The 27,035-nt window shown below is 43.5% G+C and overlaps 1 protein-coding gene across 2 annotated transcripts in view; it reads left to right on the top strand.

Annotated features, from left to right (window-relative positions):
* Positions 1-17,553: 17,553 nt before the first annotated feature.
* Positions 17,554-27,035, top strand: part of Sh3rf1 (SH3 domain containing ring finger 1) — a 158,423-nt gene continuing 148,941 nt past the window's right edge. Inside the window, exons 1-2 of one of the 2 annotated variants that reach the window (XM_060381833.1) lie at positions 17,554-17,718; positions 19,226-19,712. In XM_060381833.1, the coding sequence (XP_060237816.1) occupies positions 19,320-19,712 (393 nt within the window). In that variant the 5' untranslated portion in view covers positions 17,554-17,718; positions 19,226-19,319. Of the gene's footprint in view, positions 17,719-18,087; positions 18,228-19,225; positions 19,713-27,035 lie in introns of those variants that run through there. The other variant, XM_060381834.1, reaches the window with a different exon arrangement.

Genomic DNA, 27,035 nt, shown 5'->3' on the forward strand with positions numbered 1-27,035 from the left:
TGAAAGAATTCTTTGAGCTCCAAGGAAGTGGGGACCAAAAAAAGAACCCACTAGAGATTCCATGACAGTGTCCTAATTCCAAAGACACATTTCTAGTCTTCCAGACAGGAAGAGCCAGTTATTTGCACAGAAAAAGACCCAGCCTGTCTTGAGATTGCAATCTGCAACTCAGAAATCAGAAAGCAGCAGGATAATGTCTACTGACAACTGTCTGTGTCGTTTAAAAGTCAAACCCCAAATTCATGTTACTTAAGAAACCCAGTTTAAACAACGTCAAAAAGGAAGGTTAAAACTCATAGGTTGTGTTAAGAGATGCCAATGTAAATGTAAACTAAAAGTGAAGCTAAGACACCATTAATACTGGACAAAATAGGGTAAATACTGTTGAATAAAGATAAAGGAAATGTGGGTGTGAAAGACGTTGGCTGTGTCCATCATTTTCCAAAGGACCTAACTGTACAAAGTAAAACCTAGTAGGAGAATGAAGTAAAAATAAAATTATAATGAGAGATTTTAACACACCTCGCTTAGACTTAGAAACCCCAACATGTAATAAAAAATAAAAAGAAATATAGAAGAAATTCACAAAAAAATTGATCTAAAAGATACATGGAATAATCCACCTTATAACTCTCCTCTTTTGTTTGCTAAGGCAGGTTTAGCCTCCTCAGTGCTGGGATCATAACATTTGGCACCATGTTCTTTATTTTATTTTATCCTTTTTAGTATCACACATACAAAAAGCTAATTCTGTCTTTAATTTCAAAGGACAATTTATAAACCAATTTATAAAAGTGGAAATCGTCTAGGGCTTATTTCCTGACTGCTGCCTATTCTAGAAGAAGGGGGAGGGGACGGAAAGAAACAAACAGTAAAAAGAGACACCACTCAAAGCCATTTAATTACTTGGAAATTACAATGAACGATACAAAGCAGTCTTTTACTAAAATGTAAATGAACCTAAAATTGCCAACCTCACAGAAAGCGATTATGGAGAAAACTTCATACAAAAACATACATGATGTGGTTCAAATTATCTCTACGGGGAAGCCATAGCCTTAAATGCCTTTAATTTTTAAGAAGAACATAAAGAAAAGTAAAATTCAATTTGAAGAATTAGGATATCACCAAAATGAAAATATTGCAAAAGAGAATAAGTATATAAATAAACAAACAGGAGGCCACCAAGAAAGCAGCAAGGGCAGATAGCACTGGCACATATAAGATGCCTGGGCACAGAGGAAGACCCAGCCAAAGTGTCTGAAGGTTCAATAGCAGTGCACAATGAAAGAACCAGAATCGGATGTGATGGAGAAGGCACTGACAGACAAGAGGAAAGCAGAGAGCAGGCTGTGGTGGCCTTTGTCCAGACCTCCTAGTCCCAGATGTGGGGCAGCCTTGGCAGGAAAGTCACCTCAGGTCCCTTCTCATCTCTCTTCTAGAAGTAGTGACCCCAACCTCAGCTGGGAGGAAGGGAAAGCCTGGGACGGGGTTACACGCTGAGGATTTGCCTCACACTGGATGGAAATGGGACAATCCTTGGACTTGACCATGGCTAAAAGGCCACAAGGTCTACCAGAAGTCACTAAGGGCAAGGAAATGTTCCTGGCAGAAAATAATAGAGCCAAAAGGGGGGGAAACTCTTTTTTTCTTTTTTGTTACTGCACCCTATCCAACTTAAATTTTGTGTTTTTCCCACTTGTGTTCCTGTTTCTTAGTTCCTTTTTTTATCAAATTGAAGTGAAACAAAACACTGAGACAACAATGCAATGAAAAAAACACCAGTACACAGGACATGCATAGAAAGGACAAGTTTGATAAAAGGATATTTACTTAGTCTCAAAATGCTTCCCAAGAAAAAGTACAGGGAAAAAAAAACATAACCTCACTACAAGAAGACTGAAAGATGCCTCATGAAACAAGCCAGGTCACCAGGACCAAATCTAGTCATGTGTTACTGGGCAGGCAGCTATGACAGCAATATCACATCACTGCTGTGGCTCTGTGTTAAACAATGCAGAAATAATATAGAATATTTTCAAACTCAGATTATTCAAGATAACTGCTCTAGACACTTTCAAAAAAAAAAAAAAATCAAGCATGTTACCTGACTTCTACGTGCCGTCTAAGAAGGCAATTCATGACTCCTCCTCATGGGATGGGTCTTTGCTCTAAGGGTATTCATGGGTATTATTATTAGCAAAATTTACTTGTGTTAATATATGAATACTGACATACCGAGCTCAGAAAGATTTTTAACAATTTATTTGTGTGCTTGTGTGCCTGCATGAGTTTATGTGTACCACGCGTGTGTATGATTTGAGGTCGGAAGGGAGCATAGGATCCCCTAGAACCGGAATTACAGGTGGTTGTGAGTAGTCATGTGGGTGCTGGACACCAAACTCGGGCCCTTTGCAGTAACCCTCACCTCCCTTAACCACGGAACCATCCGCCCATGCCTCATATTCCACTTGTGATGGCGATTCTATTGCTGCGTAAGTGAATGTCTGTAAATTGATGGGCCATCAAGTTAGCAAGTCACTCTCAGTAACTTGGTTTAGAAAAACCAAGTTTTCCATAATGTAACTTTAACTTTTCTATATGTTTGACAATTTGAAAAATATTAATTAAGAAACTATAGAGAAAGTGAGAAGACTAATAATTAGGAAAAAGCTTTAGAAATGCTAATATCAGATAAATAGATCATATTTTAACACATAGAATGTTTTTTTTAACCAAAGATAATGCTAACAAGTTCAAATAAGAAACTGCAGTGACAAATGGACTCCAAAAAGGTGCTTTAATAGTGGTCAAGATAATGAAATTATCTTTTATTAAGTATTATTCAAATGCTGTAAAGTATCTACCCAAATGATAAACATTTAGAAAGCCAGGAAGGGTTATTTGGGGGACGCTGAATGGGTGTTTTCACACTTTGATGAGACACGGCTAAGCTCCTTGATTTTGTGGTGTGAATTTGGCAACATCCATAAAAAATACCCATTCATCTTGACCCAGAAATTCCATCCTGTGGGATACATTTATCAAATAAAGATAAAAACAAGAATGTTTGTTTTGTCTTTGCTTTTAGTAGCTAAAACAAAAAATTCAAATGGCAACCATTAGGATAATGGATAGAATCTAACTATTTTATAGAAAACTATGTAACCATTACTGTAAGCATATACCAGCTGACCAAAAGGAATTCTGTATACATGTATGTGAGTCTGTATGTAAATATTTGTGTATGTGTTCCTCTCTAAAGGAAAAAATATACAGAAAATAGATACAATAGAATCCTTTTGCTTAAAACAATATGCATATATATACTTACAAAATGCATGGAAAAATATGAAAGGAATCCTCATGGCTATTACATTGGTTAGGATGGAAGATTTTATATAGAAACAGAGAAATTTTGATGGTATTGTGCCATTTTTCACTAATTTATCTCATTCACGCACAACTTGTAGCTGATCGCTGGGCCTACCCATTTGGATAAACTAATTAAGGAAGAAGACTACTGTGAAAACAGTGGGAAGTATTGTCTATAGTTCTACTGCCAAGCTCCAACTGGGAAGATGAAATCTGAGAAAACCAGCAGTTGGAAGCAGGACAAGTAACTAACAAGCTCAGAGAAAAATATGTGAGAATGGAGATCAGATGCATGGGAGAAGGTGTGCATGCCAAAATCAAGAGAGATGTCTATAGGAAAGGAAGGTTCTTAACGCAAGAGCTGGGCAACAGAGGATATGGCTGGCTAAGAATGGATAAAGGCTTAGAGTGGGGTTTGCTTGTTAGTTGGTGTTTGTGAGAGAGGGTCTTGCTACAATAGTTAGTCCAGATTGGTCTAGAACATACTGTGTCCTACGGAGGAGCCTTGAAATTGTGATCCTCCTTCATGGCTTCCTGAGTGCTGGAATTACAAAGTGTGTGCCATCATGCCTGGAGCAGGAGTACTTTGTTTCATTTACTTATTTTTCTGGTTTGTTAAGGTTTTACGGTTAGTAGCTTATTAGGTTTGCCATTTGGCAGTCTCATGCGTGTGTATAGTGCATTCTGACAATCCTCTCTTTTCTCCCTCCAGCCCCTGTCTATCCCCACCCTTTCTTCCTACAAATCCCGTTCCCATATTCACTCCTATGTGTTTTGTTTTGTGATCCACTGATTTTTAACCAGGGCTGCCTGTGTGACCGTGGCTTTGGAACTATCCACTGGAGCCTGGTGGGCTCTGCAGTGGGTACAAAGCTGCAGATAATGCTTTCACCTCCCCCAGAACCCTTCGTTAGCCAGTAGTTCAGCAGGGGGGGGGGTAGGTTGCCAGGAAGTCTCCTTTCATCCATGATTGACTCTTGACAAGCACAATCTTGCACAGACACCTGCAGCTCCTATGAGATCATGCTTACACTGGTTGTGTCGTGCCCTGAAGATAGCATTTCACAGCTCTTCTCCCTATCTTCCAGGTCTTGTGTTCTTTCAGCTCCCTCTTCCATGATGTTCCCTGAGCTAAGTAGCGGGTAATCAAGAGCGCTCACCCCTCACTTATTCCCAGCACCTTGTGCAGCCACGAGTCTCTGCATTTTCTATCATTTGTTGCAAAGAGAAGCTTCCTTAACTGATGATGAATAGCAGTTTTCCATGTGGATAAACATAAGTACTTTGAAAACTGCTTGGTCTCCGTTAGTTAGCTAAACACCAGTAGCATATTCCCTTCTAGGGTCTATGGACCTCAAATCTAATCAGAGAGTGATTGGTGGCTCCCATAACAGTTGTCCCACTAGTGTACCAGTAGGTACATCTTCCGTGGCAGGTTGACATTGCAGTTCACAGAGTTCATAGTTGGATAAGACTACAGTGCCCCCCCCCATCTCTGCCCCTGCCCTAGCAGCGTGCATAGCATCTTTTGGCACAATGAAAGCTTGCCAGCAGGCAGGAAACTTCTAGCTCAGACCCAGACTGACTTCTCTATATCTTGCAACCAATGTGTCTGATGTCTTCAGTAATAGGGTCTTGCTACCTAGTTTTGACGGGCAACCAGGAGAACTGGCAAGAGCCTATACTGTTTTGTGGGCCTCTGGTGCTTCGTTGACCAGCCATTCAGAAGGAGGTGTCTCCTGCCCAGCACTGGGGTTTTTTTTCAGTGGCTTCTAGGGTCAGTGTTATCCAGCACCGCAGAATATCTCTCTTCTAACTCTTCTTTTATATTGTTGTATTTTATTTATTTATTTTGTGTGCACATGTTTGTGTGCTCACGCATGCAGGTCAGGGAACAACTTTTGTGGGAGTCAGTTCTCTGTTTTGAGCCAGGTCATTGGGCTGTGAGGCAGGTGCCTCTATCCGTTGACCAAGGCAGCTCACCAGCCCCACTCCACTACCCTTTTAAAATACTTATATCTTAAAATCAGCTTGCAAAGTAGTAAGTTTCCGTTTTACTTTTACGCCTCTTCCTTTTGCTGAGCCCTCCTTCCCTGCCTCCCGGTTCCTCCTAGCCTCTCACCCCATGCAGCAGTGCGTGGGCGATGGGTGTGCGGTGTAGGGACAGTCAGAGTAGAGAATACGGACTGTGTTGGCATTGCCGGGATGGGCTGTCATGGGCTGGTCTCCTAGAGAACACCTATAAACTCACACTGTTGAAAGCTCTGGTCCCTGTGCAAAGTGGGGAGGGAACATAGAATAAGTAGAAATATTTAAAAACAGGAATCTGTTTCTCTGGGCAGGTGTGGTGATGCACACCTTTAACCCAGCAGCTGGGAGGCAGAGGCAGGCAGATCTCTATGAGCTTGGCTAGCTTGGTTCCCATAAAAAGTTCCAAGTCAGCCAGGACCTCCACAGTGAGATCTCTTGTAAAACCAACAAGAACAGTAAAATGTGGCGTCAGTAAGAGAAAACATATTTCTATGAAAAAATAATCATCTCAGAACTGACCTTATTAAGACTAATTAATCTTCAGTGAGCTCTAACATGGCCATGTTAATAACACAGTAAAGGTGTCTGTGTGGTATATCCTCCCTGCTACCTGTGTGGTAGAAATCACCACGTACACCTACAGTGGAACTCAAGTTTACACAGGTTAAAATAATTTTCTCAAAGTTACAAAGTAAGAATTCTCACCCAAGACTTAAACCCGGAGCCTATAGTCTTCACAACAGCTGACATTTACAGTTGTGGCTCAGAGTCATGCGTAAACACTATTTTTTTTCCCCAGTGTCTTCTGTTTCAAAGCTGAGAGACACATTTTACCCTTGTTTTTGTGTTTATCCAAATGGAAATTGGCTTTCCAGAATGACCCGATGTTTGTAGATTCTGGATAGATGAAGCTCTAACTATGTTTTGTAATTTCTTATTGCATCTCTGTAATCGGAGCTTGACAAAAATTAATCAAGTTGCAAGTAAAATCTTTATGAATTGCTATAAAATATATCAGTTGTAAATTCTGAGCACCGCATAAATTAAATATATTGCTTTTTTTTGCAATGTTCAATTTAACAATGAAACACATATCTTTAGTGTTTCTGGCAGGATTTTCTTTTTTCTAAATGATATTTTCACTGTGGACTTTTCCTTGGCAATCTGTGTGATTTCCTAGAGGCTCCTACTGAGTATACACTTACTGTGTAAACATAAAACTTGACTCTCCTAGTAACTAAGAGCAGCAACTGCTTGCTTGCCAGTGGGAATGGGCTCTGCAGCTCTGCGTGCGCAGTCTGAACAGGGCCGGTCCTGAGCCCTACCCCCCAACTTTCCCGAGGTTGGGCCCCAGAAGCTTTACCAAAGCTATTTGTCATAAGGACCTCCCTTCTCCCAATGTTTTGACTAAACATTCCCCCATTTTCCCAGAGTCAAGAATCTAATTTTAAAACTCTTACCTGATCATATTTCCTCTGCTATGTCAACTCAGCCATAATTGCTTTGAACACCTAACCTTTCCCTCACCTCCACCCCATCCCTACACATACATATCACAGCACACACAGTTCTTTTCATTTATCAAAAGAAAGAATCCTTGTGGGGAAGAGATTTGACAGCCCCTGTTATAAGATAATTGTAATATTTAAAAAAAAAAAACAAAAAGAAGAAAGAAAGAGAAGCGAGACAGATGGTATACACTGGAGACGTGGGGAAGCTTGCTTGAAAAATAGCTTCAGAAATTCAATTGAGACTGAAAGGAAATTATGCAAATCATCATTTTTGCATAAAAGCATCATGGAAAACAAGGAAATTATCTTGGTCCTTAGCCTTCCACAGTCTCGTCAAAGAAAGAATGTCAACTGGACTGATACCATCTTGAGTCCTTATTTAAGGAAACAAAACAAAATTCGATAGCCACTCATTTGAATCACAATGGAAAGAGATTATTTTTGGATGAAATCATCAAACATTAGTTTCTGTATTGCTCTACTCGAGTTTCATTCAGTGCCATAACCATTCCTGCATTCTTTGATGAGGTACTCGGTATTTTTACTACATACAATACACATAGGGAATGGTATGTAATAAACTTATCACATATTCCATTAGATTAATTTATGTGCCATAAAAGCATGATGGAAATTTTATTTTTTAAAATTATATTTATTACTTTAAGAGATGATTTTCAAATTGACCTCTTAAACTTTATATGCTTGCCTAATTCATGTATATTACATGGGATTTTAGAAAATGTAAAAAGACATACCTTATAGCAGTGGGCCTGAACCTTCCTAATGCTGGGACCCTCTAATACAGTTTCTCATTTTATGGGTGACTTGCAACCATAAGGCTATTTTTGTTGCTACTTCATAACTAATTTTGCTACTGTTATGACTCCTAATGTAAATATCTGTATTTTACAATGGTCTCAGGCGACCCCTGGGTCTCAAGCCACAGGTTGAGAACCACTGCCCAAGGAGAATGGAAAATTTGAGGAATAAAGTCAATGCTGATGGTAGATTTTTGTAACATAGATTGTTTGAAGGGAACAGGGGACAGGAAAATAATGCGGATTATTATTTCAATGATTGAAGAAAACTACCAGTGAACTCTGGCTAGTTTTCAGGAAAATAGGGCTGAAGCGTGGTGGCGGCTACTGTATTTTTTATCGCTGTGAATAACCAAATGTTTTGTTTAAGATCGAAAAAGAGATGAGGTGAAGAGTTGATTATAATGAAAGAAAATATTCTGCGGACACCAATTCCACCCATCTTTCTCTTCTATTGTACCCAAAATTTAGGGTAGGTAAACTGACAGAGTCCGCAACTCTCCCCTAATAATATCTTTAAGAAGGAAAGGGAAGAAAGGAAGAGGGGAAAAAAGGCAAGCAGGCAAAAAACGAAGGGGGCCAGGGTGTGGTAGTGCTCACCTTTAACCTCAGTACTGGGAAGGCAGAGGCAGGGCTATTTCCATGAAGGAGCTAAGTGTTGAGTTCAGGCCAGGCAGGAGTACACAGTGAGACCCTGTATCACTTATCCAAAAAAAGTGGTTAAGGGAATGTTCTGCCCTTTCGTTTGGTCTAGCACCTGTGCCATGTGGTTTCCTGCTGCCTGTCATACTAGCTCCAGCTCTCAGGGCTCTGATGCCATAATGGGTGCCTGCAGGCACATGCACATACCCTCCCCCACCCAACATAAACAAACAAACAAAAACACTTCTAAAATGAAGGAAAGAAGGAAACCCTGTTCCATAGTTTTTAGATCTCTAGCAGAATCCTGCGCTTTTCTCCATAGTGTGCATTTTTAAGCTGCCTGCTTACTGGCTTTAGGAAAGCCTACATTTATCTTTTCATTTTATCAGAAAGAAGGCTGATAAATAATTTTTATAATATAAAAAGATAGCTTGCCAGAAAAGATTATAAAATTTCATTTCCCAAAGATGATAAAGTGATGGATATTTATCTGCTTTCTCTCCAATAGCCTGGATTAGGTGACATTTTCTTGGAAGTAAAAAGTCTCTTTGAAGGCTTAAACTTTTAAAATGATAATGGAATTTGACAAGATAAAGTAGTTCTAATAGAAATGAAGAAATCCTATTATTTTTCTCTCATATAGGTTAATTTTCTGAGTGAACTTGGGACTGAAAATGTATTAGGGACATGTTTTTACTGTAATTTAATAGCACTAAGCAAAATTATTTTCTGATGTATATGATTCCCACCCTCTTTTAGGGTTCTGATGTGAGTTTGTGTCCAGCAATGTGTATTCTCTGGGCAGGTTAATATTCTAGCTTCCCTTGAAAAGATTTCTGCAAACATGTGTTCAACATTTACTTACTAAGACAAGATAAGCCGGAGGACCGCCAGAGCACAGCTGCAGACTGCAATCAAAGGAGGAAACAACACTCAATTACTCTTATTTTCCTTGGCAAACCAGCCCAGGCTCCAAAGTTCCACCCATTCTCAACAAAGCCCAAGGGCTATAGTCCTTTACTGTCCAGTCCTAGCTCTCTTGGGCAGCACTTGAATGATTGTCTTTATTGATGCTTCTGGGGAGAGTGGGTTCACTGTTCTCCTCTCGCGTTCCCAGCATTGCCTGTGTTAGACTCACCTGATTTTTAAATTCAGGCTGGACCTACCCCAGGGATGAACCTGGAGCATCTGAGTGTTTATTGAGCTTCACAGTGATTCTGATTGTGATGTACCTAAGAATGCCCCCTGAAGGCTGGCTGGATAAGAATTGTCAGTGTTGAGAACTCCAACCTTCCCTGAGTCTTCTTCTGTCAAACATGGTTCCCCAAACATTCAGACCTGTTCCAGAGCTTCTGGCTGGCACAGGTTCATCAGCCTCCTGCTTACTCATCTGACTTTCCCTTAGCACCGCCTCCTCCCCCCAGCTTCCTTTCTTACTGAACTGAGATCCTTGGGAAGTGGTGCTTATAAATACTCCATCTGCTCAGATTTTTTGCCAGACAGTGATGTCGGCACCACCTTCCCACTTCTGCAGACCAAAATAGCCTTTCTGGGCTTGCCTGACTCTAAAAGCTCTGTTCCCAGACGATCATGGCACCTCGTGGCCACTTGTCTTCACACATAGGGACTCCTCTGTCCCCCAATGCAATTAGGATGGAAATAAACTCTTATGCTGCAAAGAATGTTTATGTATCACCCAATAGTTTTCTAATTTACAGAAACAGGTACAGCTGGGTACATAGGAAAGGTCAGGAAGCAAATGTTATTGAGACCTTACTGTGCCAGAAAGGTGCTCTGTTGGGTTTTCAAGAAGCTTTCTAAGTAGGTATTGTGTCCATTTGTATAAACAAGGAGGTTTAAGCTTGGGAAGTCACTCTGTAAAGTTATTTAGTCAGTAGAGATTAGGCTTATGGGGGAATCTAGGTTTTAATAAAAATTAATGCTATTTATGGGTAGAATGGTGCACATTTGGGAGATGGAGGCAGGAAGATCGCAAGTTCAAGGCTAGCTAGCTACATGACAAGATCTCATCTCAAAAACATAAAACAAAAAAGAAAAACCACCTCTTAAACCCATTACTGTTGGAGGATGTTTTGGTGCACAGTGTATAAGATTATTTGTGTATTATTCAAATGCTGATTCTGTACCCAGAGATCTGGGCACAGTCCAGACTTTGGCATTGTCATTATGAAGCATCTCCTGTCTTGGTATATTGTAAACACTGTTCTCCATCACCTTCTCATTGGCTAAATAGAGAGCTGGACGGCTAATAGCTGGGCAGGAAAGAGTAAGGCAGAACTTTTGAGCCTGGGAAGAGGATCCCAGATGGAAAGAGAGAGAGAGAGAGAACATAGATGAAGAATGTGGTTGCTAGGGTGAGACTAACATGGCAGGTAACAGGTCACATGGCTGGGAAGTAGGCTAGGCCAGATTTGTAGGATTAGAATAACTGAGTATCTACACAGCTCTAGTGCTTGAAGATTGTAATAAATATGAAGGTTTGTGTGTCATTATTAAGAGGGAGGGCAAGCATAGAGAAAAACCTTGCATTTTACACATTACCTATTGTCTTAGTTAGTGTTCTATTGCTGTGAAGAGAGGCAGCGGCCACAGCAACTTTTAACAAAGGAAGTATTTAACTGGGGATTTCTTTTTTTTTAAATTAATTTTTTATTAATTACAGTTTATTCACTTTGTATCTCAACTGTAGCCCCCTTCCTCATTCCCTCCCAATCCCACCCCCTTCCTCATTTCTTCCCATACCCCTTCCCCAGTCCACTGATAGGGGAGGTCCTCTTCCCCTTCCCTCTGACCCTAGTCTATCAGGTCTCATTAGGACTGTCTGCATTGTCCTCCTCTGTGGCCTAGCAAGGCTGTACTCCCCTCAGGGGGAGGTGATCAAAATGCCAGCCACTGAGTTCATGTCAGAGACAGTCCTTGTTCCCCTTACTAGGGTACCCACTTGGAGACTGAGCTGCCATGGGCTACATCTGAGCAGGGGTTCTAGGTTATCTCCATGCATGGTCCTTGGTTGGAGTATCAGCCTCTGAAAAGAGCCTTGTGCCCTTAACTGTGGCTTTCTTACATTTAGAGTTTCGGTCCATTATTGTCCCAGTGGAAAGCATGGCAGTGTGCAGGCAGACACGGTGCTCAGTGTGCAGGCACACACTAGAGAAGTAGCAGAGAGTCCTATCTCTGGATCCACAGGCAGCAGCAAAGAGAAACCCTGGGCCTCACTTGAGCATTTGAAATCTCAAAGCCCACCCCTCATGACACACTTCTTCCCACAAAGATATATGTACTCCAAGAAGGGCCATGCCTCCTAACAGTACCACTTTCTGGTGACCAAGCATTCAAATCTATGAGCCCATGTGGGCCATTCTTATTCAAACCACCACACTTAATAAACACATATGTTGGACATAATTCTAAACATTAAAAAAAAATTATGTATGGTTGCCATACCCCTTGAGGTAGTATCATGATCATTTTGCAGAGGAAATTTAAGCACAGAAGACTTAGAAACTTACCTAAAGTCACATAGTTAGTGGGTGAAACAAGATGTAACTTCTACAAATCGAATACTCTGGGAGCTGAAGACATGGCTCAGCAGTTAAGAGCACTTGCTATCTTGCAGAGGACCTGGCTTCTTTTCTCCAGAATCCACATGGTTGCTTAAAATAGTGTGTAGCTCTAGTTTTGGGGTAATCTGATGCCCCTTTTGGCCACTATGAGTACTGCATACAACATGGTGTGTATACATGCATGCAGGCAAACACTTGTATACATAAAATGAAATTTAAAAAAATCTTTTAAAGAATCAAGTACCATGAGGAGGTGGTGTGGAAAAGTAGTTCTTTTCCTAGTAGATGAGCAGGAATAAGGACTAGGAGGTTGGCGAGGTTAGGATAAGTTAGGAAGCACCCCTGAAGATCTCGGCCTCCTCCCTCCTGATGAAAGGATGAGGAAGATGGATCAGGGAAAGAAAAATGGACGATAACAGCCTTCTCTTGTTGTTTGAGGAACTAAGATGACTACACTGTTAACTGAGACCCAGAATGAAGATAAGCTGACATTAAATTTATAGTCTGTAATAACGAGATGGTGTTTATTTAGCTGTTCCTTCAGTTTCACCATGAAATATAAGAGGAAGAATCATTTGTTTATTGATGGAAAGATTATAACAAAGATGCTTAATGAAACTTGGGGTATTCCCTGTCTGATTTCCTGATTATAGGGCAGGGAAAAATCTACACATAAATTCATACATACATATGTATTCACACATACATATGCATATATGGCCTCAGGATAGCAATAAATATAACCATACTGGATTAACTCCTTATTTGAGAATTACTGATAGCCATTATGTGTTGGCTGTCAGAGGTAAAACAGTAGAGGAGAGAGACCCAGCCCCAGCTTTGGGGAAGCTTTCCTATTTAGACAATGGCAGGCAATAAACAGAGAGCAGAAGATTAGCAGCAGGCCCTATAAAGAAGAGAAATGGAGAGCTGTTGTGGAATACAATGGCATAAATTTCCAAAGGAAAACTGGAAGATGGTCAGTTTTCATTCTTCTGATGGGAAGAAATAAAGAAGTCTGAGCAAAAGAGTGACTTCATGCTCTCCCATCTTTTGTAGCTTGTGCTGAGTTATCACTACATTCAGGGCAAGCCATGACAACAAAAATGGAAGCACAGAGACTGGTAAGAAGGGCCAGAGATAAAATGTCCCAGTGGCTTAAATGAAGAAGCAAAAGAATCCAATGCTATTTTCTGTTGCTCTAACAGAACTTTGGGGACTTGATGATTTGTGTTTGTTTGTTTTACTAGCATGTGCATGGGTTCATGTGTAAGCGCACTGGTACTGTGCACACGTGTATGTGTGTGGAGGCCAGAAGACAACCTCTAGTGTTGTTCTCTGTGCACTGGGCACCTCTTCTAAGACAAAGTCTCTCACTGGTCTCCAACTCACCAAGCAGGTTGGCTGGCCACCAAGCTCCCGGACTCTACCTATCTTCTCCTCTCCAGTGCTGGAGTTAGAGGCATGCACCATTAGGTGGGGTATCTATCTATCTCTCTATCTCTCTATCTATCTATCTATCTCCTATCTATCTATCTATCATCTATTATCTATCTATCTATCTATCTATCTATCTATCTATCTATCTACCTATCTATCATCTATCATCTATCTATTTAAACATTTGTTCTGAAGCAGAACACACACCTTTAACCCCAGCACTCAGGAGGCAGAGGCAGGAGGATCTTTGTGAGTTCAAGGCCAGCCTGGTCTACAGAGTAAGTTCCAGGACAGCCAGGGGCCACATGAGAAAACCTCTCTTGAACCCCCACCCTCACCCCCAAAATCAACTAAGATAAACATGGGTTCTGAGGGTTGGACTCAAGTCTTTGTGCTTTAATGAAGGGGACGTTTATCTGGGCACAGGTTTCTGGAGGTTAGAAGTAAGGAGCAGGATGTCTTCATGTTTTCTGGTGAGGCTTGTGCTGCATTTGAACATGGCTGCAAAGTAGGAGGCAAGAGATCACAGGGAGGGGCACCTTAACATGAGTTTTGGGGAGAACAAACTACATCCAGGCTATAGACAGTGAAATGGGAGACAGAAAAGGGAGAGAAATCAAGAGGAGCTTCTAGGTTTCTAGTTTGAACAACTGGATAAATATTGCTGTCCTTTACCAGCACCATGACACCTAGAGGAAGAACAAGTTTTGAGGAAAAAAAAACAATTAGACACATGTACGTGCATGTGAAAACATGTAAACATGACACTAATGTTTACCTGAGGACTTATGATTGGGGCTTTCTAAGTCTGGCTCCTGTCAGCACTGAAAGCAAGAAATTCTCTAGTCTTCCCCTTCCCCCCTTTCCATCTGAAACTCGGGGATAATTACATGTCTTGCTGCTTTGGAGGGATGCTCAGAAGATAAATGAGATAATACGTATAAGAAAGACTTTGAAGTCCTTGGAGGATAGAAGCTGCCATTATTATGTCACAGAGTGTGTTTATATTCTTCATGTATCTGCTCAAAGCCTCGCAGGTCATAAGCATAACAGACACTCTTTCCTTCATGCTCCATTCCCAGAAACGAGCTGATTGTGCTTCTCTTGCCTCACTGGTCTTCCCCTCTGAATTCTCCATGTAGAACTTGCAGTCACTAACATTTTAAAACCCGGGAAGAAAGGGTCATGAGTACAATTCCAGAGGTAGCTCTTAATGACAACAATAGCTCTGTGCAAATTAAAAAGAACATGCACATCTTCTTCCCAACGTCAATTGTTGTGTCATTTTAATACACTTTTTCCCCCTATTTGACTGAAAATGGCCCAAGAAATTAAAGGTGCTTGTCTAAGACAAGAACAACACTAGGAGAATTCTGTTCCCAACAGTCATAGTTAAAATCCAGCCACACTTTCAGGGAGCACAGCTTAGATAATATTCATAAAAGGCATGTCCTTCTTTCCTTGATCCTGGCGGTTCTGGGAACCACTGTCTTCAGTTCTTTGAAGTAGGTTTGACTACTGATTTTCCTGTCTAGCCTTCAAGACTCATAGATCCTACCTATGACCTCTTGTGTTGCTCTCTCTAAGGAAAAACATGTCGGTACTGGGAACTCCTTTAAGCCAGCACACAGGGAGGCAGGGACAAATGGGTCTTTTCTTCCTTCCTCCTCCTTTCCTTCCCTCATTTTCTGAGACACGGTCTCTCTGTGTAGTCTTGGCTGTCCTGGAACCCACTGTGTAAACCAGGCTGGCTTCAAACCCGTAGAGATCCACCCCACGCATGAGCTGGAACTAAGGGCATGTACTGCCACCCAGGCCAGCCACGGCTACAGAGTGAGACTTTGGACAAACAGCAACAAGCAAAACAAAAAGCCGAACTGGTGGAAATAAGAAATAAACTTCTTCCCCCCCTCCACCCCAGTTTTGAGACATTATGGCTTGAAGGTAAGATGCCCCCATGGGCTCATATGTTGAGGTATCAGTTGTCAGCTCATGCACATTTGCAAGGTTCTTGATTTCTAGGGGATTTGATGTGATCAGTGTATGATCATGGATTCATATGATGGCATTATTGGGAGGAGGTACAAAGAAGGTGGGGCCAAAAGCAGTCCCTGGGAGTTTGTCCTGGGGGGCTATTTCTTGGCCTGGCTCCTTCTTGGGTTCCCTTTCAGCTTCTTGTCTGATGTAGGGTGAAAAGTTCTCTTCCACAGTGATGCCTTGCTCAAATGCACAGGGCCAAGTAATCCTGAATGGAACCCTCCAAAACTGTGAGCTAAAATGGCGCCCCCTGCTTAGTCTTTCTGCCCGGGATTTGGTCACTGCTATACAACAGCAAGTAACACAACAGATTAATTATATGATTAAGCTTTTCCTTTTTTGGAAGAAACAGTGATTGGCTTCTAGTGATATGATGGTGAGGTCAAAAGTGAGAGCCTTGGAGTGGTGGAAAGAAACTGGTCTTGGAATCTGGAGAGCTTTCAAGCTGAATCCGGAGCTGAGTCTTACTATGTGATGTTAGGTTATCCAATTTAACCTTCAGGTTTAATAACTACGAAATAGGTATTTTTTTTTCTGACTATGGTTTTCCAGTCTGTCGAACCTTCATCTTCACTGTTTCTCCTATGGTGCTAACTGGGCCCAACAGTCACTTTCAGAATGCTGTTTGCAGATGATCATCTTTTTCCCTCATACTATTCATCCATTCTTTTCCTGTCTTTTTCGGCTCAGCATGCTCACATACTTGTTCCCTTCTAACTGAAAAGGAAGTGGGCAATTATTTCTTGGTATAATTCTCATACAGTATAATTCTCAGCACACTAATCTCTTTAGAACAAAGCTGAGGAAGGAAGACACAGAGGGCTGCTGTGAGAACTGAATTAATACGTGTAAGTGCTTAGCACAGTCCTGGCTTAAAGTGAGCGATAATTGTTACTTGCTAATTTTTTTTTTAATTAACTTAAATGATCCTCATTTATCTCGAATGATTTAGCTGTGGCTCTAGTTGGGGACTAGACTGATAACCTGAGTTTCCTCTTCAAATTGTCAGCTTGGTTGGTGGCCTGGCAGGAATTTTTTGCACAATCTTTCGCATCATACATACTCTATGTGTTTGTGTGTCTGTCTCTCCCTCTGTGTGTGTCTTGGTCTCTGTCTCTTTTTTTCCTGTCTAGTTTCTGCTCACTTTTGAGGAAACATATTTGAAGTAACTTTCAGTAAGCTGACAGTAAGTATAAATGAAATCACAGACACTTTGACAACATTTTAACTCATCTCTGAAATAAGTTTGACAAGCAGGTCTCCACAGCCCCCCTTGGACACCACGTTTTTCAAGCCCACACTTCAGAGTCTACAGGTGTGTGCCCCGGGCAGCAGAAACAGATTACAGTGGGGATGATGGCTGCCTCCAAGGCGCAGATGAAAGAGGTAACTTACAGCCAGCTTCAAGGCTCTGGCCCATGTGAGTCATACTTTGAATTCACCCCATTTTAGGCAGGTAGAAAGAACCTCCCCAAGACTGGCTTTAATCTCAGACCAGTTTTTTTTTTTTTTTCCTTTCTCGGTTTGAATTCTGGGACCAGCAATTCTCCAGACTTGCTTGGATTGGTGTCCCTTGGCTGCTGCAGACGTGGGGCGCAATGCTAGGTGGAAAAGGCACCCGCCGGGATCTATAGCGTAGTCAGCAGCCCGGACCCCAGAACGAAGAGGTCCCACTTTTTTTTTCTCTCTCTCTCTCTCTGTTTCTGCATCCACCCTAGGAGTGTGCGTGCCAAGCAAAGCGCGATCTATTCCCGCCAGGGCCACTCCCTCCCTGGCTCTGGCTATCTGGAAGAGTCGGTCTCCAGGCACTGGACAGGCGGAGCCCGAGGCCGGCCGGGCGCCCCTGCCGCAGCCTCTTCCTGGTCCCCCGGCGCCACCCCCACCGCCCTCCTCCCGGGGCAGCTCCGTCGGCTGCGGGCAGGGTCCCCGGGGTGAAGGCGCGGCTGCCCCGCCGAGGCCGCCGCCCGCCACGGGGCTCCCACGCGGGTCCCCGAGCGGCGGGTGGCGCTGTGGCGCGTCCCTCCAGGCCCCGGCTCCCGCGGCGCTCGGCCTCCGCCTCCTCGGAGGCGTCGTGCTCCCCCGCCCTCCTCGCTGGGCGGGTAGGAGGCGGTGGCGGCGGCGGCGGCGGCGTGCTGTGCGAGCGCGCGCGAAGGGGGCGGCAGCGAGGAGACTCCCGGTGCCACCGCGGCGGCCGAGCCACACGGGCGGCGGGCGCGGCGGGGCCGCAGCTGCCAGCGCCGCGGGGCCGCGAACAAAGACGAGCGGCGGAGGCGCGAGGTAGGGCGCGCGGCGAGCGAGGACGCCGGGCGCGGGGTGGTGGTGGCGGTCGCCTGGCCCCGGGCGTGCGCGCGGGCCGGTCCCCCCCGCGCGGACCTCCCCCTGGGTCTCCGGGACCTGCCGGGAACGAGCCCGGCGGCCTCACTCGCCTCCTCCGAAGCTGCCCGGCCTCGGGGCCGCGCTCTCCCAGGACGCAGCCCGGTGCCTCCTGCCTCCGGGATGGCAGCCTCCGGGGACTGTTGCCGAGCTCTTCCCGGAGGGGTCCCTGGTCTGCTTCCCGCCGCACTCAGTGGCGCTGACTTTCGCCAACTTAACGCTGCATCTTTATTTTTCTTTAAGTCCTTGAAAACTTCCACCGATCGGTGTTGGGCAATTTTTGACCCAAAGGGAGGCTGAGAGGAGGCAGTTGGGAGCGATCTCCTGTTCCCGGAACGACCCGGCCGCAGCCTCAGCTCCAGCCCAGGACCGTCCTCTCTGTTCCCGGCTGGCTGGCGACACCTGGCTCCGGGGTGTGTCTGCGTCGAGCGCCACGCTGCGCGGTCGGGGACTACCTGTGCCCTACCGTGGGAAGAGGGGCGCACCCCGGCTCTCCCCAGCACAGACTGGCTGGGAGCAGCTGTTAATGTAGCCTCCAAACGCTCTCATCCCCTCTCCTAGGAATCCACATTTAAACATTGATTGGGGTGGTGGTGGGGGGAGGCAGCGACCCACCGACTGGCTTCACCTACTCTTTCAACCCCCTCCTGAACGGCCCGTTTTTCAGATTCTAGCCAGAGTTTTCGGCCCAGCATTCCATCGTCGAAATTCTTGGTGATCATTTTGCTAGATTTTTCTGAATGGGATTAGGACAAGCCGTTCAGAAATCTGTTTCAGAGTTTGCCAACTATGCCGGAAAGGGTGATGTGTTTTAGCTGTTTTCAAGCAATTCTCGGTTATGTCTTTTAGAATATGCCCTCTGTTTTTGTTTTGTTTGTTTGTTCTTGGGGGCTGGCTTTGGAAAAGATCAAGCTGTTCTGTTTCTCAGACATGGAAGAAGCATGCATTTATTACTGGGATCATTAACCACAAGGATCACCCAAAGTATGGCTTCTTAAACGATAACATGGCTTAAAAATTGGGAACATTGTTGGATTTATTATTTTTAGATAGAGGAAACTTTCACTCGATTTTGCTTAGGTTCTCCAGTAAGTTGAGGACTTCATTAGGCAGCTAATATTAGTCCTTTATTGCATTTTCATAAGTCCTGTTTATTGCTTGCTAGTTATTCCTGCCCAGTGAGGTTCTAGATATCTTCAGGGATTAATTCAGAATCGTTTAAGAAGCCTGTTTGTTTTTAATAGTTGACTTTGGAGTTCAGAAACCACATTCCAAAGCCAAGCTACACTATGCCGAGGAAGCACTTTTGTGTACTTTTTGGTTCTTGGCTCCACTGTGAACTTTTCCCCCAGATAACAACATTCGTTTTTTTTTTTTTTCTCCTTCCTTTCCTCTCTCCCCGTAACTCCAGAGCAAAGTCTGAAATGGATGTTACATGAATCACTTTACGGGCTGTGCACAACTATGAGCGTTCCAAAGCCGTTTTCTCAGTGAAGAAGATCAAGATGGATGAGTCTGCCTTGTTGGACCTTCTGGAGTGCCCCGTGTGTCTAGAACGCCTGGATGCTTCCGCTAAGGTCTTACCTTGCCAGCATACATTTTGCAAACGTTGTCTGCTGGGGATTGTGGGTTCCCGGAATGAACTCAGATGTCCCGAGTGCAGGACTCTTGTAGGCTCTGGAGTTGATGAGCTTCCCAGTAACATCCTACTGGTCAGACTTCTGGATGGCATCAAGCAGAGGCCTTGGAAACCCGGCCCTGGTGGCGGAGGAGGGACCAACTGCACAAATGCCCTGAGGGCTCAGGGCGGCACTGTGGCAAATTGTGGCGCAAAAGATCTGCAGAGCTCCCAGTGTGGACAGCAGCCCCGGGTGCAGGCGTGGAGCCCCCCAGTGAGGGTGAGTAGCTTGTAGAGGGGCAGTGGGTTGAATACAGGCGGTGAGGACCACAGCTCTCCTTTATTCTTAGCTGATTTTCCAAATCGGCTCATTGCTCAAGAAGCCACACATGCCTGGGCAGAGATTAAACCTCAGGATCTTATTTTTCTCTTGGAGTGAGACTGGATATGACATAATCAATTGTGTTTTTAAGATCTTCTCTTATAGCCTCTATTGTCTAACAGGATGTGTTTTAGGAAGCAGATATCAGATGTTCATTACCAGGAAAATTTGGTATGGTCTTACCCTTTTTATGGCTCTGTGTGTATGTACGTGTATATGTGCATACATATATATATATATATATATATGTGTGTGTGTATAGTAAATATGCATGCGAGTGAATCATAGGTAAGAAAGCAAGCCTTAATTTTTGTGCTGCTTAGAGCCATTCTGTTGGTTTTATGAATGCACAGCATAGAATGTGCTGGTTGGAGGAATTTTAACAAATCATGGCCACAGGTAGCAGCTTCGTTGCTGTAGCAACAGGATGTCACATAGGACTACACTATTCCATCTAGCTGTATGTTGGACTTTGTAGGGAGTGAAATAAAATGCTTCCGTCAAAATGATTCTTTTCTTGGTTTGGGTGGAAATAATTTCAGGTGCAATTAAATATTTATACCTTTACTACAACTTAATTTAGTAAATGAAAATTCTAAATGAACAGGAATTATACTTCACTTGACGTTTGCCTGATTCGATGTGCTTTGTTATTTTTCATAAAATGAAGCAAAGTCTTTGACATCAGCCATTCCATTTTTGTTGTTGTTGTTGTGAGAAAACACAGTTTTGATAATTGGCCATATATTTGGCAACTGGATAGATTTTTCTATAGCCTATTAAAATTTTTACTATTTTAGATTAAAAAATGTTATTTGTATGAGTGTTTTGCCTGCACGTGTGTGTATGCACCACATATGTGCCTGATGCCCATGGAGGTCAGATTAAGGCATCAGGTCCCTTGGAACTGGAGCTAGGAATTGCTGTGAGACACCACGTTGGTGCTGGGAACTGAACCCCAGTCCTCTGCAAGCACAGCCAGTGCCCTTAACCAGTCAGCCATCTCTTCAGCCCCCAGCCATTTTAAAGAACAGTTAAGCTGGCTGGGATTTTCTTTTTCAAATATTTATAGTTAGAACCTAAAACTGATGGCTTTCATTTAATAAAGAACTACCCACTGGGATGGCAGCGTGCGGCGTGAACTCACGCATGGTGATCAGACAGCTATTGCTGCAAATGATATAAATGATAAAAAAGTATTTACATCACAAGATGTAAAATATATAAAGTATCTTAATCACTGATACTGTTTGGATTACTAGAAAGAAGCTTTACCGTTAAGCTTTCAGGTTTCTTTTGATTCACATATATGACATCACAATAAGTAGATATTAAAAATTGTCCTTGGATTGCTACTTTCCTTTCTTTCCTTTTCTTTATGTAGTCTGGGCTAGCCTGGAACTCAGTATATATCCCAGGCTGGCCTCAGACTCATGCTCCTGCCTCAGCTTACCAAGTATGGGATTACAGGCATGAGCTACCCTGCCTTTGGGAAGGCTTTCTTATTTGGAGGCCCATATATGAAACTATTAGATTTATTGTGTAGTACCAAGTTTACTGGTACCTTGGTTGCTACATGCAGGCTCATGAATATTTTAATCCCATAATCAGTGATTGGGTTGATCATTTCTGCGACATGGGGTCAGGACTGCCAACCCTAATGGAGGGGTAGATTTGCATCTTTGGAGGGGTTTTGTTTCCTGTTAATTAGACTTGGAGAGAGTGGCTCCTGGCTATGAATAGGTGTGCCCTTGTTGTTGCCTTACCTGTTGGAAGGAATGCAATGAATGTCTGATTGCTGATAAAGAGGAACTTAAGGAGAGGCTCAAACCCATTGGTTTTAAAATATTCTTTCCTAACATAGACATTGACAAGGAAAATCTAGGCAGCAAAAGCTCCTGTGTCTGCCTCCTAAGCTTCCCAAATCAACTTTTGCTTTTCTTGGATATTTGGATCATGATGGTATCATTTTTCTGGTTTATGTGATTGCTAGTTTGCTTCCTGTTTTTCTTTGCTGTATGACAGATGTTTTGCAAAGAAGCTCAGTTGAACTTGAGCCTTACAAGTTTGTATAAAATAGTTGAGGACTTTGCAGAGAGTCGGGATGGGGAAAAACAGACAAGTAGAAGTATGCAGTCTGAATTGAAGTAAATGATGTTACCATTATTAAAAAATATTTTTTCTGGGTTACATTAGCATTTATTTGTATCCTTTGCTTTCATGTGTTCAAAGCAGCTAAGGCTTCATGTATGTAGAGTGAGCACCTGAAAGGTAATTACCTCCCCAGAACACATTGCTTTACGAAGTTAGAAGTTAGAGTATGGCGGGGTGGCGAACACCTGTAATCCCAGCACTCAGGGAGGCAGAGGCTGTTGGAGCTCTGTGAGTTCAAGGCCAGCCTGGTCTACAAAGTGAGTCCAGGACAGCCAAGACTACACAGAGAAACCCTGTCTTGAAAAAAAAAAATAGAAATTAGGAATGCACACTTCATGGAGGTTGTAATGTGGCCTTTTGGATACTTTCCTGAGGTGAGTGACTATAATAAATCCCAGCCGTTCATCCTCTCTGCTTAGAGGCTCCGACACAACTAAGTTGTGTGACCAGCCTGTTGCCACATGTTGTGCAGAGCTGAAAGGGAGAGCATGTGGAATGGTGCTTCAGCTTACCAGTGTTGTTCTACGTTAGTGCCCATGTGGCTTCCTCATGTTTCCAGCCGACGCAGGCTCAGTGCTATCAGCAGATTCAGACATTTCCAATGTGTGACACACATCTCATTCCCGGAATTGTAGTGTTTCCTCCTTAATATGAAGAGGGAAGGGGTCCCTCTGTTGCACTGGGGTCCCCATGAGCCATGCCAATTCTTCAGTTCAAGCAGAGACTTCTGGGTGGGTTTTGGCCCGAGCCAAGCAGGGAAATAAACTGGATGAAAGGCGTACCTATGTCCGATTACAACTGTTAAATATTCATTAGATAATGCATATAATCTAATGAACATATATATGAATGATGCAGAAAATAAAGTATGTTTAATTAACTTCTGTAGAATTGTAACCTACCAGGATAGTTAAACTTCTCCTTCCTGTAATTTCTGCTTTCTGGTTGATTTGGGTGTATTATTTATTAATGTATTATTTGTTTATTTTAGATGATCTTGATTTGTTTGTAGCCCAAGCTGGCCAGGAACTTAAGTCCCAGGTTTCCATGTGCTGGGTTTTTGGGTGTTGCTGTTTAGGGTCAGATTACAACAGTACAATAAATTGTTGGATAGATGGTGATGGGGAAGCCAGATACAGATTCTGCTCACGAATGTCAGAGTGTGTGGTCAATCTCTTGGGAGAGATTAAGAGCATTACAGCAGTGCAGGGATATAATAAGCATAGAAAGTTCAATGCCAGAGAGCTAGCAAGAGGGGGTAGGAGAAGGCTCTTGAGCTCAGAGTGAAAGTAACCATGCTTACGTGAGAGGTCCTCAAAAGCTTCCTCAAGGAAGAGGTGTTTGAACTGAGAAATGATAATGGTGTGAGTGAGGGCTGGGCAGGGGAAGGGTTAAGAAGGGAGGGGCATTCTAAAAACGTTGGCTTGGAGCAAGAAGAGGCTTGCCTCTTAGGAGCACTGACAGAAAGTGAATGTGAAATGAGCAAGCCATGGGGAGGGTGCCCTAAGAGTAGACTTCAGTTGTGAGAGCATTTAAGGGCCACAGATGGATACAGTCAGATGGATGGATGGGACCAATAGTAAGTGCACTGGACTTGGCACTGGAAAGATGAATCACTGGGCAGGGACGCTCGGTAAGGCTTGAGAACAGGTAGAGGGTTAGAGTTGGAGATCAAGGACTGAGACTGTGAAAAAGGAGGATGGTCTACATCTGGGGGCACAGGTCACATTTCTGTTTCTCCAAAGATGCCAGGTGCACTCTCGGTTCTTCATTGCTGTGGATGTGGTCATACTTGGTTTCCCTCTACAGGATGGAGGTTGTGTCACCCAAAGTTCCTCTTGGCAGAAGTGCTAACTCTGAGTACCTTAGAACAAGGCTCTGTGTGGGGAAGGACTAACTCCAGGTAACTCAGAAGGTGGCTGTGTAGGGTAGGACCTTACAGTGGTGGTGGAGGGGGGTGGGGAAAATGGGAGCACACGTGGGACTGGTGTCCTTATTGGAAGAGATCGGCACGTAGAGACACAGGGGAAAGACCGTTGTGAGGACATATGGAGAAGATGGATGACTACGAGCCAAGTGGAGAAGCATGAGAAAGAAGCATCTTCCCAAATCTTAGCCTGCGGTGTTTTGTGGCAGTGCCCAAGCACCCACTTCAGAAGTCAGCCCTTTGAGTGACTGACTTGTTGCCCTACTGCCAATCCAATCAGTTATGGTTGCCCACAGGGACTTACCATGGTGCACCCAGCCCATTTGTGTCTTTATTTCTGCCACGGGACACCCTTGAGATGTTTTTCAGGCACTCTCTCCCCCTTCAACTGGCCAGATGGCCTGGTACAATTTCATTAGCCAGGGCAGGAATTTCATGAGAAGATTGGTGCTTATGTGACAGTGTGCCAAGTAGAAAGTTTTTTTAGAAGGAAGAAGACATCAGGAGACTGCATTCCTCTGTGACTGGTGGACATATGTTGTCTGTGGTATTACATGACAAAGCCAGCAGGAAGGGGATCGAAGGGAGGGTTTTGGTGAAAGCAACACAATTGCCTGCTCTAGGTGGAAGGTGCCAAGGCTGCCCCTGGACTGTGTTTGGCGTCCTGGGAGCCAGCAAGTGTCTGTGGAGCGCTTTCTAACGTAGTTCTGTGCTGTGATCTCTTGTGTGCTAGTTCAAAGGCAACATCAGTTTGTGTTTTGTTGAGAACATTCAGGTGGGGCTGTGCTGGGAGGCAGGGGGATGGTAAAATCCACAGGAATCGGCAGGTCAGCCACTGTAACTCGGAAGCACCAAGGAGGGTAATAAAATGGATCATGTCTGTGTCCACGGGTTGTGGCCAGCGGTCACTGATTAACTGAGCATGGCCCAGGCACAACTCCGGTGTGTGGAACGGTCAGTACGAGTACTGTCACGGGAACTGATGCCTCTGAGTAGATGGGAGCGAGTATCTATAGTAACCCTTACTACATCTGAGAACAGTATTTAATGAGGTTATTTTCATGAGGATGTTTCAGAATGGCCCAACTGAAATAGAAAAAGTAAGATCCACCCCCCAACCCCCATGGACATTTGTTGCAGATATTGACCCTGTATTTTATTTATTCCTTGGCATCTACTCAGCGGCTCATATAGGCTTCATCCTAAAACTTGATGGCGAGGGTGGGATGTGCCCTTCCATCTTTGGTGATAATGTAGGTTGAAGCCAGGGACTCACATCTGCTAAGAAAGTGCCCCACCACTGAGCTAGTCCTCATACCTGTAGCCCTGGGCTCTTTTGATCATTTAAAAAATGGATCACTTTCAGATCACACTCACCTTGCGATTAATGACATCTCTGTGGGGACAGAGTATATTATTTGAAAACTGAAAAATGTAAATTTCAAAGTCAGTTATTTAATAACAGTTTTGTTTAAATATTTCAACTTTAGAAAAGTATATACTAATAAGTGTTTGTATACACACACATATATAATTCTAGATCATTTTGTAGACTTCTGTATGTACGTACTTACGGGTTTGGGCTTTATACATAGGTACTTGCTGAGTTGCTAGATCATTCACTTTGTCTGTGGAATCTTTCATGTTGGAGCACAGAACAGCTTCATCAAATGATTTGTATGTAATAGACACAGCAGAGATGTATACACAAGTGTGCCACTCATGAATCACCATGTTCCATTCTCCTTAAAATGACTAGAGCAGTTTTCCTTCTGTTTTAAAAGTTGAAAGTCAAATGGGCTCACAGTCAGATTGTCACAGTGGCGGAAAATGGAGTGTAGAGAGTAATAGAAGCTTCCAGTCTTTGTATTCCTAAGCCAAGGAGTGACAGCTGTAAACATGCTCCACCCCATAATGAGACTATCTGGAAGGTAATCCTATTAACTTCCAGAATAAGAAATTAATAGAAATGGAAGCATCTCACAGACATTACTCTGCAGGTTGAGGTTGCCTAGTGAATAATACTTGGCAGCCTTTCTGTATCTTCTCACCGCCTTCTATAGAAAGGCATTTGCTAACAGTACCCTCATGTATAGATGTAGGAAAGATAGCCAGAGCATTTCTAATAATGTGTCTGAATTCTCCTGGCTGGTCAGTGGTAGAGCTGGGGTTCCACCTTAGTTCTGTGTAACCCCAAATTCTTCCTTCCCCTACCATACCACGTGGGACGCAGCTCTCTTCTCCACGTGCTTGCTACCTGTTGAATGTTTTATTGTGGAAAAGTGTGTGCGTGTATATATGTGGGGGCAAGGTTTTCATCATAAAACTCGGTTATAATGAAAACGGACAAGGAAACAGTATATCTCGGAGGCTACAAGCTGTTTGCTCTGGTTCCCGCACTACAGCCAACCTGGCTTCATTTCTTCCCATGAAGGAAGGCCCGGTACCTTTAGAGACCTGCCTGAGGCAGGCTCGGGGAGGCCATGCGGTGATGGTTCAGTAGGCTGAGTTATGCTCATTAAAAAACATAGTTGATTTTCTTCTTTGACATTTTTGCACATATATATAATACATTCTGATTACTCTTGCCCCTTTCCTCCCTGGGTTACTTCATTTCCCATCTTTATTGACCTGACCACACAAGTCCCTATTGCACAAACACACATCTTTCTGTTTTCTTTGTGATGACTACGTTTATCTGGGGCCCTTTACTGGGAACTATCCACTGGGGCCCGGTGAGTGCAGCTTGTGGGCATACAGTGGGAAGCAGTGACTGTCTGCTCTCCTGCCCAGAATCTGCCAGGACAGAGTCATCTTTGATTTTCAGAATCCTTTATAGCCTGGCTGGTAGGACACACTCAAAGGGGGCTTGACAGTATGTGTGGAAGATTCAAGGGAAATGGATGCCAGCCGCTCTCTAGAGACCTAGTGGGATGTTCTCTCCGTGTCTTATGTGTGCAAACTTCTTGTTTGGGTGCAGTCTCCCCACGATTTGTAAACTGAGGATGATACTTGCTTGTCATGTTGATAGGTTGTTTTGTGATAAGTGCAAGAATTAAGATACAAGTGTTTTGTAAAGCCTGTGTAAGAGGATGTATTAGTGTACAATTAAGTGTTAACGTTCCATTCGGGTTGACAAG

Source organism: Meriones unguiculatus, chromosome 4, assembly GCF_030254825.1.
Source record: "Meriones unguiculatus strain TT.TT164.6M chromosome 4, Bangor_MerUng_6.1, whole genome shotgun sequence".
Lineage (NCBI taxonomy): Eukaryota > Metazoa > Chordata > Mammalia > Rodentia > Muridae > Meriones > Meriones unguiculatus.